At 36.0% G+C, this 14,660-nt stretch overlaps 4 protein-coding genes across 7 annotated transcripts; 3 read left to right on the top strand and 1 right to left on the bottom strand.

Moving 5' to 3' along the window:
* On the top strand, window positions 7–749 carry LOC104759107 (protein YLS9-like). Its single transcript, XM_010482076.2, has one exon. It carries the CDS (start codon window positions 53–55, stop codon window positions 584–586), a length of 534 nt encoding a protein of 177 aa, XP_010480378.2. The 5' UTR covers window positions 7–52; the 3' UTR covers window positions 587–749.
* On the bottom strand, window positions 1,555–2,319 carry LOC104754938 (histone H4). 2 transcript variants are annotated; one of them, XM_010477232.2, is made up of 2 exons: window positions 2,217–2,319; window positions 1,555–2,091 (listed from the first exon to the last, which is right to left on the bottom strand). In XM_010477232.2, exon 2 carries the CDS (start codon window positions 2,069–2,071, stop codon window positions 1,760–1,762), a length of 312 nt encoding a protein of 103 aa, XP_010475534.1. In that variant the 5' UTR covers window positions 2,072–2,091; window positions 2,217–2,319; the 3' UTR covers window positions 1,555–1,759. The 2 variants fall into 2 exon arrangements, with proteins under 2 accessions (XP_010475534.1, XP_010475535.1); XM_010477233.2 differs by having other exon boundaries at window positions 2,223–2,315.
* On the top strand, window positions 2,725–3,770 carry LOC104754937 (uncharacterized protein Mb0911c-like). Its single transcript, XM_010477231.2, has 3 exons — window positions 2,725–2,919; window positions 3,223–3,385; window positions 3,477–3,770. Exons 1-3 carry the CDS (start codon window positions 2,738–2,740, stop codon window positions 3,597–3,599), a joined length of 468 nt encoding a protein of 155 aa, XP_010475533.1. The 5' UTR covers window positions 2,725–2,737; the 3' UTR covers window positions 3,600–3,770.
* LOC104754935 (probable LRR receptor-like serine/threonine-protein kinase At1g07650) lies at window positions 6,048–12,931 on the top strand. 3 transcript variants are annotated; one of them, XM_010477228.2, is made up of 25 exons: window positions 6,048–6,187; window positions 6,530–6,612; window positions 6,794–6,974; window positions 8,026–8,097; window positions 8,182–8,250; window positions 8,335–8,406; window positions 8,527–8,598; window positions 8,692–8,763; window positions 8,879–8,950; window positions 9,033–9,104; window positions 9,198–9,269; window positions 9,347–9,418; window positions 9,517–9,588; window positions 9,678–9,743; window positions 9,826–9,897; window positions 9,983–10,018; window positions 10,153–10,211; window positions 10,298–10,692; window positions 10,787–10,982; window positions 11,066–11,206; window positions 11,289–11,407; window positions 11,529–11,739; window positions 11,826–12,066; window positions 12,145–12,295; window positions 12,382–12,931. In XM_010477228.2, the coding sequence occupies exons 1-25, from the start codon at window positions 6,168–6,170 to the stop codon at window positions 12,736–12,738; spliced, it is 3,045 nt and encodes a 1,014-aa protein (XP_010475530.1). In that variant the 5' UTR covers window positions 6,048–6,167; the 3' UTR covers window positions 12,739–12,931. The 3 variants fall into 3 exon arrangements, with proteins under 3 accessions (XP_010475530.1, XP_010475532.1, XP_010475531.1); XM_010477230.2 differs by lacking the exon at window positions 6,530–6,612 and having other exon boundaries at window positions 6,048–6,270; XM_010477229.2 differs by lacking the exons at window positions 6,048–6,187; window positions 6,530–6,612 and adding an exon at window positions 7,577–7,927 and having other exon boundaries at window positions 6,886–6,974.

Genomic DNA, 14,660 nt, shown 5'->3' with positions numbered 1-14,660 from the left:
CCAACAACCCAATCCACGCGCCGTACTCATCCGTCGTCTCTTCATCGTCTTCATGGCGTTTCTCCTAATCTTAGGTCTCATCCTCTTCATCTTCTTCCTCGTCGTTCGTCCCCAGTTACCAGACGTTTACCTCAACTCCCTCTCCGTCTCCAATTTCAACGTCTCGAACAATCAAGTCTCTGGGAAATGGGATCTTCAGGTCCAGATTCGAAACCCTAATTCGAAGATGTCACTCTACTACGATAGTATCCTCTGCGCTCTGTCTTATCACCGTGCATCTCTCTCTGATACGAGGCTTCAGCCGTTTGAGCAAGGGAAGAAGGATCAAACGGTGGTTAACGCTACGCTCTCTGTTTCGGGTACTTATGTGGAAGGACGCTTGGCTGATGATATTGGGAAAGAGAGAGGTGCCAAGGGAAGTGTTGAGTTTGATTTGAGGATTATCTCTTATGTTACTTTCCGGTACGGTGCTTTCCGGAGGAGGAGATACGTTACTGTGTATTGCGATGATGTTGCTGTTGGTGTTCCTGTGAGGAGTGGTTCAGGGAAGATGGTTGGTTCGGCTCAGAGATGCAAAACTTATTGAGCCTTAGTGAGTGAGTTTGAGTTTGAGTTTGAGTTTGTTTCTTCCTCTTAGGGGATGATTTGTTACTTAACCAATCTTTTTTAATTCTCAATTCCTTGTAAATCGACTCTGTTCTTTGATGGAAAACAAAAGTAAAAGATTCAGCCTGTTAGCTTTCTCATTAGCTTATGCGTTCTTAATGATGCAATTGCAATAGGATTAGCTTGTGGAACGATTGGTAAATTGTGAGTTCTTATTAAGATTTTTGTTGGTGATTCTTGAATGGTTATGTTATTCTGTACATCAACTTTGCCCTGCTGCTATGATGTCGAAAGATGGTAACTTTGTGTGGCATGATTGAGTCACTTTTGGGAATGTATCAAGGTTGAATCGTTTGGTTTTTTAAGTAATGGCCAATAGGCATGTTCACTCTTTGTTTGAGAATTGGTGGGTTTCATTGGGTAAGTGAGTCATATGTCATATGTGCTCCACTCTGTGATACTACTATACGTGCCCATTCTTTGGCTCAGTTGTTTCGGATGGTACCGCTTAGCTTGAACGAGTGGCTGCTGGTGCTGTATGAGTGGGCTTCCTGTGCTCAGAATTGTAGTAAAAAGGTGTACAACAAGTGGCTGCGGCTAGGCTACTCGACTCGCACTCCCTCCGCCAAGCAAAAGGGGGAGTAAGAAAACGATTGAAAAGCATATTAGTACATCACATTATACTGTTAATCGTATTAGATGAAATTGACTTTGTTGCTTAACTTTATTATAGTTTTCAAAATGAGCATTGGTCGGTCTTTTAGTTTGGTTACAAAACTCAGATCAGAGAGATGCAGAATTGAAGATATCTCTTCCGTTCTATTCTCAATTATTTCCCACTCCTGGAATCTGGATGCAAGTTCTGCAATATCAACTACTAAGTTGTTGCATTGGTAAATTAGAGTTAAAACGAAGAAGAGACAAAAGAAATTGAGCAAATGATTCATTCTCATAAGATTTTTCTCAGAGCATAAGTTTGCTTAGATTTTTTTAGCTACAAACATCACAACGACGTAAACAAACAAACAAACAAAAACAATAGTAGCTAAACAAACTCCTAGATTTACTTTTTCTTTTTTTAAAGACTAATCAAAACATAGCTAACACGGATCTCAGAAACAAGACATTGCGAACCCTAATTTCCCAAATCGATTTAACCGCCGAAACCGTAGAGAGTGCGGCCTTGCCTCTTCAAGGCGTAGACAACATCCATGGCGGTAACCGTCTTCCTCCTAGCGTGCTCAGTGTAGGTGACGGCGTCACGGATGACATTCTCGAGAAAGATCTTGAGGACACCTCTGGTCTCCTCGTAGATGAGACCGCTGATACGCTTGACACCACCTCTGCGAGCAAGACGACGAATGGCGGGCTTGGTGATACCTTGAATGTTGTCTCTGAGAACCTTCCTGTGCCTCTTGGCTCCTCCCTTTCCCAATCCTTTCCCTCCCTTTCCTCTTCCTGACATCTCCGATTTCCAAAAGAGATCTGTGAACAACAACAAAACGACCAAAAGAAAGAGTAAGAACAGAGAGAGAAACCCTAGATATATTTCCAGATCAATCGAACAATTGAAATTGGAGAAAAGATGAAATAATCGAAAATTGTAATACCTCTACCTGGTGAGATTGATCGAAAGCAACTTGACGAAGAGCTCTTGGAAAAAGAATGATAAAACTAAAGTGTTGTGTGAATCTATCGATCAACAAGAAATAGTGGGGATTTATATGAATGAGAGGCGCATACACCCACAGAGAATTAATGGTGGCCGTTCGATCATCTTCTTTTCAACGGACCAAGATTGCGATCCGCGTGAAAACTCCAGGAGTAATATGGATCGTTGATTCTTAAATTCGACGGTGGTAGATGCTATTCTAGCTTTGGGCGTTTTTCCGTCAGAAGAATTGTGTGAAATTTCATCGAACAACTAAAAAGGCCTGAACATAACAGATTACCAAAAAATTTAAAGGCTCATTTGTAATACAAGGCCCAATTAGTAGAAAAGAAGCTAAAAGCTCACGTGGCAACAAGTAACCTACACACGAAGTTGCACTTGCATGTAGTCGACCACGTGTTCAGCTCACCGTAAAGAGAGATCCTATGTATTGCAATTGAGAGTGTTGTCAAGTATTGGATGGATCAGATAGAATCGACTCGAGATCAGAATCATAAGACTGACAAAAAAATTATGGCTGCGAATATGATGAGACCGGCGTTTGCTTACTCTGTTGTGTACGTTAAGGACGTCGCTAAATCCGTTGAATTCTACTCCAGAGCTTTTGGTCACAACGTCCGTCGTCTTGATGAGTCTCACAGGTTCTTTTACATATGAAGATTCTTTGTTACTATTTGTTAGATTTCTTTTTTAGATTGGCATAATCAAAGTATATCTAGACATATGTTATCAGCCATTTGTGCGGTGCCCTATATGATCAGGTCTGATCCGATGGCTAACATGCCAAGATATTGCTTAAGGAATCCAGATATAGCGAAACATATTGAAATCATCACCAGTTTATGTTAGTTTATGTTGCTGTAGCTTCCATATATATATATTCGTTAATTTATTAATTGCTTCCAATTTATATGTGATGGATGGAAATAAATTTATACATACAGGTGGGGAGAGCTAGAGAGTGGGCAAACGACGATAGCCTTCACACCGCTTCACCAGCATGAGACCGACGACCTTACTGGAAAGGTTCAGGCTACGCATTCAGCCCGCGAAAGAGCGCCCATCGAACTTTGCTTCTGTTACGCCGATGTTGATGCCGCTTTCAAGGTAAACTCATCATAATATAATTTATGTCTTTCTCGATGTATCTGTCAACAACTTATATTTGATACACGAGTACGAGGGTGCGTTTGTGCAGAGAGCAGTGGAGAACGGTGCAGTGGCAGTGAGCGAGCCGGAAGACAAAGAATGGGGCCAGAAGGTTGGATACGTGCGAGACATTGACGGCATCGTTGTACGCATTGGAAGCCACGTCAAGTGAATACAAAACCAAAAGACTCGATCACGTGAATCTTGGTCATAAACTATAGTCTATAGTCTATATATGCATACGAATAATACAAAGATACTTTGGTACTTTTTTTTTTTTTTTGGTTGGTTTAATGGGTATCCTACATTAAACAAAAGGGATAAAATACAAAAGTTTTACAAAGTGCCCAGCCTAGACCCACTCTAAATTTGTTTTTATTATTTGTTATCATCGTTACACAAAGTAGTAGTTATTTTAGTTGAACCCATTTAATCAGCGAATTAGTTTAAGGGATGTTGAACAATTTAGAGATGGACGGACACTCTCGAAGGAGTAAAGAAAGAAGAGTATTAGTAACTCTCTGCGTCAAAGGCTGATATGGTGGACTAAATAGATCGATCGGTTACATACACTATTTGTTCTAAATTAACCACCAGTTTTTCACTGTTAAAAAATTACCGTAGGGGTTTCTATTAGACTATTACTGCTTATCCTAATTATTCAATGAAACCACGATTTTATAAAGTAACGAACAGAAAATAATAAAAGTTCTTTTTACTTCTTTTGTTTTTGTTTTGCTTTGGTTGTATAGTCGACTAGTCGTAATCTCGTATGTTTTGTGAGTTTACTTTGGCTTTCGTAAAGGGAATTTTATTGAAAATGCCATTTTCAAAACAAAACTTATGACAAATGCTACTTTCTAATTTTCTTTTTGAAACTGCCATTTTTTTGTTTTATGGCATTGATAAAAAGACGATTTTATCCTTAAATTAAATCTGAATCAAAAACATAATAAAAAAAAGAAATATACAAATTGATATGAATCAATTTTGTCTATCGATGAGTTCATCAGTATTGTCTATCGATTGTTGTTATATGAGAATTCATCTGAGAATTCATCAATGTTGTCTACCGGAGAGTTCATCAGTTTTGTCCTCGGGAAGTTCATTAGTGTTGTCCATCAGGAGGTTCATTAGTGTTGTCTACCGATTATTGTCTCGGGAAATCATTACTCTTGTTCATCGGGAGTTCATCAAAATCAATTGTTGTTTTCGGGGAGCTCATCAGTGTTGTCCACCAGGAAGTTAATCAATCTTGTCCATCAGAAGGTTCATCAGTGTTATCTATCGGGAAATTCATCAGTCTTGTCCATCTGAGAGGATAAATCAGTGTTGTCTACCGATTGGTTTGAAGAACTGCATGATGGACAATAAAACTTGTGAAAATTGAGTGAACAACAAGTTTAAAAACAAGAAATGGACATATTTACTTCCCAGATCTAGTCCATCAAATCTGGTATACCAGATCTGGTCCACCGAAAAAATGGATTAGATATCAGATCTTGTCCATTAAAGTTATAGAGAGAAGAAAACAAACAGAAGAAACTCAAAAAAGATATGGAAGTTTCCAGAGAGAGAGAGAGATGAAGAAGATGAGTATTGAAGATGAGAGAGATGAGAAATCAAGCCTCGATTCTTAAACGCTTCTTCACTGATTTGGTCTCCATTATTACAATCAAGTTTCTAGATTTCTCTGATATGGTGATTTATTTGTTGTTGAAGAAAGAAAGAAAGAAAGGAGAAGAAAAGAGAGAGCAAAAAAAAGATAAGAGATCGAGAGAGAAAGATGAGAGATCTAGAGAAAAAAAAAGAAAAGAAAATAAAAGATATTTTTGTCATTTTCAATAAATTAAAGTGGGTCATATAACATTTGAGAGAAGGGAATAATGAAAGTGGCATTAATGATAAAGATTGTCACTGTTCATGACAGACTGAACAATTTTCTCTTTCGTAAAAGCTGAACCAGTGTTAAAGTAAAGAGATATCTTCGTATTTGGTCTTTGAAATCAAAATTAATTGTTTTTGTTTTTTAGCAATAATTGATGAGACTTATTAATCTGCTTAAATTTTTTATTAGTATAGAGATTTAGGAGAAAGAATGAAAGATACTCAACTGTATATAAGACTTTTCAATGTTTGCTGGCTACACAATTTAGAAACTGCTACACTTATTTTAAAAACTAGTTTTAAAAATAATAAAAATACAACATAAGTAGTAACTTTAAACATATTTTAAACGTTTGAACGTCATGTCTTAATAGGGGTAATGTTTATTTCGTTTTTTTAACAACCACATAAAAATTAAAGCAAAACGTAGACTAGCCAGGCTTAAACCATAACACAAACTAATCTTTAAGCATAGACTAATGAATCACGAAATCGCTTGGAATTATAATTTATGCAGGGTCTGTCAAATTTTATCAAAGCATATGTTAAAGTATTACTACTGGGTCCAATTAATTATTATATATGTAACATATATAGACATGTATGTAGTATACACAGACACACTAGTATGGGGTGAAGACCAATGAAAATATTGGTTGATGTAATAAAATAACATATACAAAAAGTACAGCAAACCTTATTAAATCCAGACGACTAAAAAAAGTGTGGTCCATAAGCTCGTTACCATTACTTCCTACACTGTCTCTCTCTCTCGAGACCTCTATCTTATATCTCTTTTTAATCGGACAAGTGATACGATATTTTATTATTTTTGTATAGCAAAAAAAAAAAGATGATTTCTTTACATCGGATATATTTCATCATCGTCCTCTTCACTTTGATTTTCCATGGCCGTCTTGGATTTTCCGACAATACTAAACTCCACGAGGCCGAAGGTACTCCCCTAAAAAACCACTTTCTTGTTTGTTTTCCAAATAGGAAGCTAAACTGTGCTTCTTCTTTTTTCTCTTTTCTATGTTTGCGGCTTTCTTTTTTTTTTTGTTTTCTTGAGAAATTTGGATTCAAAGCACTTTCTTGATCTTTGATGATGATGGTAATTGTTTTTGAATTGGGAAGTGAGGGCACTAAAGGAGATAGGGAAGAAGCTAGGGAAGAAAGATTGGAACTTCAACAAAGATCCATGTAGTNTCGGATATATTTCATCATCGTCCTCTTCACTTTGATTTTCCATGGCCGTCTTGGATTTTCCGACAATACTAAACTCCACGAGGCCGAAGGTACTCCCCTAAAAAACCACTTTCTTGTTTGTTTTCCAAATAGGAAGCTAAACTGTGCTTCTTCTTTTTTCTCTTTTCTATGTTTGCGGCTTTCTTTTTTTTTTTGTTTTCTTGAGAAATTTGGATTCAAAGCACTTTCTTGATCTTTGATGATGATGGTAATTGTTTTTGAATTGGGAAGTGAGGGCACTAAAGGAAATAGGAAAGAAGCTAGGGAAGAAAGATTGGAACTTCAACAAAGATCCATGTAGTGGTGAAGGCAATTGGGTTGATACAAGTTTTACAACCAAAGAGTTTGAGAGTAATCTCACTTGTGATTGCTCTTATCCTCCTCCAAACTCATCTTGCCACGTCATTAGAATGTAAGTCTCCTCTTCTTCTTCTTCATCTTACTCTACTCTCTTTGCCTTTCTTATCTTCTTTATCGATTTTTCCCATTTTTTGGAATATACAAAAGAGTTTTAGTTCAATACTCGTGTCGGTGACAAGTCAATGTATATGGGGGATTTAACCGTCAGTTTCGAGAATTCCACAGTTTAGACTTTAGAATTTCTTTTTTCCAATGGAATAATTAGCATTTTTACTTAAAGGTAAAACAGAGTAGTGGCGCTAGTTTATGGTGACAATTTGAGGGGAAAACCACTAAATTCCATGGTGAGGTTAGGTAGTAAGGTTAACTTATCTTTTCATTAACTGCACAACTCGCACTTTAATGACAACAACTAAACCATAAGTACGATATACTATATACCCTGTTTTAGTAATATTGAAATGATAAAATAAAACTATATTTTTAGAAATTTCCGAATTATATTTTTAAAGTTGATCGACCTCTATTTGTATTTTTTTTTTTTTTAAATTCCGACTTAAAACGTGACATAAGAATCTTCTTTTGTATTATTTCATACACTTGTTCTGAATTTGACTACTAGTGTCTTACTGTTTACCTCTTTTTTTTCGACAGATGCTATCTTACAAATTATAGTTTTGGTGGGATGTAAAAACACTTGTGAACTATAGATTAAAACAAAAAAAAGTTTGATTTGTCTTATTTGTGAAGACAAAGATTACTTTGCCAGGCTGGAAATGGCAGCTGGTCGTTTGACCCGTTGACCGAATATACGATTCAAAAGATAATAACGCGTTTTTGTTTTTTTTTTTCGCCTTATTCTAATTAACTAGACTTAACTATAAAACCAATTAGAAAAATTTGTATTTAATGTTAGCAAATTATTTTTCAAAAAGAAGACCGTTTGACTTTGACAAACCAAAATTGTCAAAGTAACAAGGAAAGTCAAATCGCTTACTAATACTGGTATAAAAAAACTTTGACCGGTTTAAATCGGTTATCTATCTGGTTTTGAGTTTAAATCCGAAAAGACTATTGATATCCGGTTTATTATTGTCGTGCAGAGCTCTAAAGTCGCAGAATTTATCAGGCATAGTCCCTCCAGAGTTTTCTAAGCTTCGTCACCTCAAAGTTTTGTAAGTAAACGAACTAAAAAGACTTGATCTTTTCTAAACCCTAGATATTGGTTCTTAAGTTCTTCTAATTTGGGGGGGGTGCAGGGACCTTAGCCGTAACTCTCTGACTGGTTCCATTCCAAAGGAATGGGCTTCTATGCGCTTGGAAGATTTGTAAGTGTATTAAAACTGCTTCTGTAATGCATTCAGTTTTTGTTTTAATTAACTGTCTGGTTATTTTTGATGTACATTACACAGATCTTTCATGGGGAACCGACTGTCTGGTCCATTCCCAAAAGTCATAACCCGCCTTACCACTCTCAGAAACTTGTATGTTGTTGTTTTTGGTTCATGAATTGTATTTATTAGACCCTAGAATGTGTTCATTAACAGTTTCACATCTACATATGTATTTGAATGTGTTCAATTCATCATCTGAAAACTACGCAGGAGCCTAGAAGGAAATCAGTTTTCAGGACCAATCCCTCCTGAGATTGCAAAGTTGACTCATTTGGAGAAACTGTTAAGTTTCTTTCTTTATTTCAAATCTTTCTTCTTGCGTGTGTTTGGCTTCTTATTTAATTTAACTTATCATCCTCTCTGCTTTTGCCTCAGTCATCTACCTTCGAATGCTTTCACTGGTCCATTGCCTGAAAAACTTGGATTGCTCAAGAACATTACTGATATGTAAGAGAGAATTTAGTCTTACATGGTTGATATGACATACAGAAAAGTTTAAGTCTTTCTTGGATTACTTCTTTAATACTTATAATGATTGTATTTGTGTGGGTTGGGTTGGTAGGAGGATAAGTGATAATAATTTCACTGGACCAGTACCAAATTTCATCGCCAACTGGACAAGAATAGTGAAACTGTAAGATTGAATCTTTCTCCATAAGTTCTTGCTTGTCCTCAAGAAAGGTATACCAACCAAAGAAGTGTCTTTTTTTTTGCAGGCAGATGCATGGTTGCGGTTTGGATGGTCCAATACCTTCCAGCATCTCTACATTGACTAGCTTGTCTGATTTGTACGCCCTTGAAACACTACTACATTTCAAGTTTTATTACCTCACAAGGTCATTTATCAACATAGTTTTTCTTTGTTGTGTTGTGATTTATAGAAGGATTAGTGACTTAGGAGGCAAACCGTCTCCCTTCCCTCCATTGAGCAATTTGAAGTCTATCAAGTCGCTGTGAGTTGAGATACAATCTGTATGTTATGTTCGATGCAGTTTTGCTAGAAAACGTGTTTAATCTATTTGAAACGCAGGATACTGAGAAGATGCAATTTAAATGGCCCAATTCCAAAATATATTGGGGATATGAAGAATCTCAAAACACTGTAAGTCATGTATAAACATTGAGCAAAGAAGAGTTTTTTTCAAATGATTTATATTTCCATGTACTGAACTCTGTATGTTGGTTATGTTTACTGTGTAGTGACCTCAGTTTTAATCTCTTAAGTGGTGAGATTCCATCATCGTTTGAAAAGATGAAGAAAGCCGATTTCATGTAAGTACGTACGTCACTAGGAGAGTAGAAAATTTTGTTACAGAATATATTTCGTAATTGTGAAAGTTTTTGTAAATCTTCTCTATCAGTTATTTGACAGGAAACAAGTTGACAGGAGGTGTTCCAAGCTACTTTGTCGAAATAAACAAAAACGTGTATGAATTCATGCCTCTTTTAACATTCCAAGTACCTACTATACAGATTTAATAAACTGTATTTGTTCTTCTTGATGTGCAGAGATGTTTCTTACAACAACTTTACTGATGAAAGTTCAATTCCAAATGATCATGAATGTAACCGAGTTACTTCGTAAGTTTATTGAATTTCAATTACATTCAAAACATCTTTGTTCAAACCTTCGCTGAAAAAACAATCTTGTGATGCTATTTTCCAGGAATTTGGTGGAAAGCTTCGCCACGGGGAACAAATCGTAAGAAACCATCTCTCTGTATATAAAACTTATTGATGATCTCTTAAATCTTTGTAGTGGTCTCTTAAATCTTTGTCCTTTCAGTTATGATTAGTTTAACTGACCAAAAACTGTCTCTGACTCTGGTGTTGCAGACACAAGGGTTCAACCTGTTTTCTTCACAACATCCCTTGTGTTCATCCTAAAAGAAATCGTAAGCAACAATAACGCTTTTATTGTGTTCATCATATTCTGGTACTATCCTTGTTCTTGATTAAAAAAAGTGAAATTTTCTTGTAGACGTATATAAATTGTACATAAATTGCGGAGGAGGTGAAGTAAAAGTGGATAAAGGAAAAATATATCAGGCTGATGACGAGCCAAAAGGTGCTTCTATGTACTTCGCTGGCGCTGACAAGCACTGGGCGTTGAGCAGCACAGGGAACTTCATGGACAATGATGACGATGCTGATGATTATACTGTGCAGAACACGTCCAGGTTATCAGTTAATTCTTCCTCTCCCAGCGTTGGACTTTATAGGACAGCTCGTGTCTCTCCTTTATCGTTGACTTACTACGGACTCTGTCTTGGAAATGGGAACTACACTGTGAATCTCCACTTTGCTGAGATCATCTTTACCGATGACAATACATTTTACAGTCTTGGCAAACGTTTGTTCGATATTTATCTTCAGGTACGTCTTTGGAGTCCAATATTCTTTTACTTACTCGTTACAAAAACATGTAAATCATAATATATTGTATTATTTCTTGTTTATCTGCTCACAGGATCAGTTAGTGATAAAAAACTTCAACATTCAAGAAGCAGCTCGAGGATCAGGCAAGCCAGTCATAAAATCGTTTATGGTAAATGTAAAGGACCATACTCTGAAGATTGGTTTGAGATGGGCTGGCAAAGGGACAACCGGCATTCCAATTAGAGGTGTATATGGTCCTATGATTTCAGCTATATCAGTGACACCCAGTAAGTTTTGTTCTGATTGCACATTTATATAAATCAATGGGATCTCTTTGGCAGATTGATGACTGTTTTTTTGCTTGTGGCAGATTTCAAACCTCCGGTATATCATGACGTTAAGGCTATCATACTAAAAGCAGGGGTACCAGTTGCTGCAGCAACACTTCTTTTGTTTATCATAGTTGGCGTATTCTGTAAAAAACGGCGTGATAAAAATGCTATTGACAAAGGTATAAGCTTATCTATGCATATTATTATGTGCTTTTTATGTAACCTGGCGCTTAAATGTCAATTTTTTCTATTGATGAACAGAGCTAAGGGGTTTAGATCTTCAAACTGGAACTTTCACTCTACGACAGATAAAAGCAGCCACTGATAACTTTGACATAACAAAAAAGATTGGTGAAGGTGGATTTGGCTCTGTTTACAAGGTAATACACTTGTATTCTTCAACATTCTTAGCTTCTTAATGAAACCGTTTACAGTATAAACTAGAAGATGTGTAGATTTTTGGAAGAGATGTTAAGAAGGTGGTGCCTTATCTTGTTGCAGGGTGAATTATCTGAGGGAAAAATGATTGCAGTCAAACAACTGTCTGCAAAATCGAGGCAGGGAAATCGAGAGTTTGTAAATGAAATAGGAATGATCTCAGCACTACAGCATCCAAATCTTGTTAAGCTATATGGATGTTGTGTTGAAGGAAACCAATTGATATTGGTCTATGAGTATCTGGAGAACAATTGTCTATCTCGTGCGCTATTTGGTATGTTTTCTTCTCTTGAATTTGTAACTGTGCAAGTATATGAACAACATATCCTCAAAATCTGTGTGGGGTGATCTTCTTTGTAGGAAAGGATGAGAGTTGTAGACTGAAGCTAGACTGGTCAACAAGGAAGAAGATTTGTTTGGGGATAGCTAAAGGACTAACATTTCTCCATGAAGAATCTAGGATAAAGATTGTACACAGAGATATAAAGGCAAGCAACGTGTTACTCGATAAGGATCTTAATGCTAAGATCTCTGACTTTGGCTTGGCAAAGTTGAATGATGATGGAAACACACACATCAGTACCCGTATTGCTGGAACTATGTAAGGCTCTTTTTACCCATAAGCTCAAGCAGAGATATCTTATAACAGAACTTTGATATTTGTCCATCTGCATTGCAGAGGTTATATGGCTCCTGAATACGCGATGCGTGGTTACTTGACTGAGAAAGCAGATGTTTATAGCTTTGGTGTTGTTGCACTCGAAATTGTAAGTGGAAAGAGTAACACAAACTTTAGGCCAAGCGAGGACTTCGTCTACCTTCTTGATTGGGTAAACAGTTCATCCCTTTCATCAAGTTATATGATAAATAAACCAAAGTACATGTAAGGCTTATGTTTTGCATCAAATACATGTAGGCTTATGTTTTGCAAGAGCGAGGATCATTGCTAGAGCTAGTTGATCCAACGTTAAGTGACCACTTAGAAGAGGAAACCATGTTAATGTTAAACGTGGCATTGATGTGCACTAACGCGTCACCGACGCTAAGGCCTACGATGTCGCAGGTGGTGAGTCTCTTAGAAGGAAAGACAGCGTTGCAAGAGCTGCTGTCTGATCCGAGCTTCTCAACGGTTAACCCAAAGCTTAAAGCCTTGAGGAACCATTTTTGGCAAAACGAGCTGAGCGATATTAGCTTCTCCACAAGCGGGAATTGTACAGCTGCCTCTGTTAACTCACTCGTTGATGCTGAGGAGAAAACTGGGCTTTTGCATTAAGTTCTTAAATTCCAAAATTTAAGTGAGATTCCTGGGAGTGGTTTAAGTTTTTCACCAATAAATAGTTATTTTTCTAAGTGTATATATATATATATATATATATATATATATTTTTTGAAGTCTTCTATAGCTCAAAAATTGTGACATGTGAATTAGATTGATCCCAAAATATATAGACAAAAATAATCCTTAATTGGCACTTGATCTGCAACTCATATAGACAAAACCGGATTAAAAACTTGAATAGCATCATCAACTAAAATTATGGCAAGTCCGAAAATGGCGACACAACTACGAGATTTTATAGATCACTAAGAGTCCATTCAACATTCAGATATAATTTAGTTTACCTACTAATTAGTATCAAGAAAGCATCACTTTTACTTTATGCGTTTCTTTTGATGTTTTATGTAATTTTGTTGGTACGTTCATAAAGATTATAAGATTGATGCATAAATGCTTTATTAATTAGAATTTATAGATTTTGGCTGGTACTTCAAATGCTTTTTTATCTAACTTTGTCTGATAAAAGTTTGAATCGTACTATAATGCGACAATATAGATATGTCCCTTAATAGATAGTATATCATATGGAAGATAAGTAGACAGAAATAAAATTAGAATGTTTGATTCTCGTAAATTTTCTTTTCAAGACTAACGAACATCATTATGTTATTGGAACTCTAAAGCTCTAGTTCGATTATCGTCAACTGAAATGTGTAATGTATTACATGTACGTGTGACGTATTTGTGTATGTGTAATTGACAGGTAAAGAGATTAAGAAGGGTAAGCTTTTGCACAGATATAAAAGGCTTATAAATAGGGGAAAAGCTGGAGGGAGGGAGGGGGGGACGGTGCAATTAATTGACAAGGAATCAGATTCCCACACCACCATTGTTCTTTACTTTTCTTTCATGTCCTTATCATTTCTTCCACGTTTTTTTCCTCTATTATTACCATTTTTTTTATTAATTGTATAAAATTATTAAAATTGTATTTAGTTAACAACATACTCTACAACCCTAAGTAAGGGTCATTTTTTATCGAAGAAAAAAAAAAAGAGAGTCATTCTATACGAAAACCTTTTGTATAGAGCATAGATATAGCTAGATATCATGTGAAGATTATTCTTTCTTTTCTTTTTTTTTTGTATGTTTAACAAAAAGTGAAGAATCTTTTGTAGAGTATAAATTTTGAAGTAATCGAAGCACTTTGCAATAGGATACTGGCGTGAGCTGCATACGTGACTTACTATTGTGCAGCATCAATATCAAAAGGCTCTAAAAAAGTGATGGATCATTCAAGAATCCTTTCGCTATTAAACGTTACTTGTAAGTTACCCTTTTTAGATAAAAATCATATTTTTGTTACGTGCAAACTGAAAGCATATGTCTAGTTATATATATTTCCAAGTCAGTACTAGCTAGTTATATGGGCGACAGCAAGAATCACAAAAATATTTAAGAAAGCTAGCTGAGAACTAAATTTGGAACCAGAGTTACGTTTTGGCCGCAAAAATACACACCATCATACAATACATGCAGAAATTTGACGGATCAATAATAAGTATATCACAATTTTGGTCTTGCGTATGTTTAAGATCGTTCGCAGCTTTTTTCGAAAAAAGTTCTCTTGTTGTATTTATATTGATGGCGTATATAGTCTTTAATATACGTAAAAGTGTGAGTGATGATATCAACATTTAGGTTTACGTGAAACACAAATTCCAAGGAAAAAGCCGGAAATATCTCAAAAATGACAATTTATCCAATCTAAAGGGCGAAAGGAGGAAGAAGAACGATAAGAGTGTACATGATGGTTTTGGTATATAAAAAGGTATTCGTGATGGGTTCATGCATGAACGTCCTTTTATTTTTTTTCGTTTATTGAGATTATTTTTAGACTATTTGCGGTGGAGAGA

The sequence above is a fragment of the Camelina sativa genome, chromosome 17 (assembly GCF_000633955.1).
Source record: "Camelina sativa cultivar DH55 chromosome 17, Cs, whole genome shotgun sequence".
Classification (NCBI taxonomy): Eukaryota; Viridiplantae; Streptophyta; class Magnoliopsida; order Brassicales; family Brassicaceae; genus Camelina; species Camelina sativa.
This window is presented reverse-complemented; position numbering and strand designations above follow the sequence as displayed.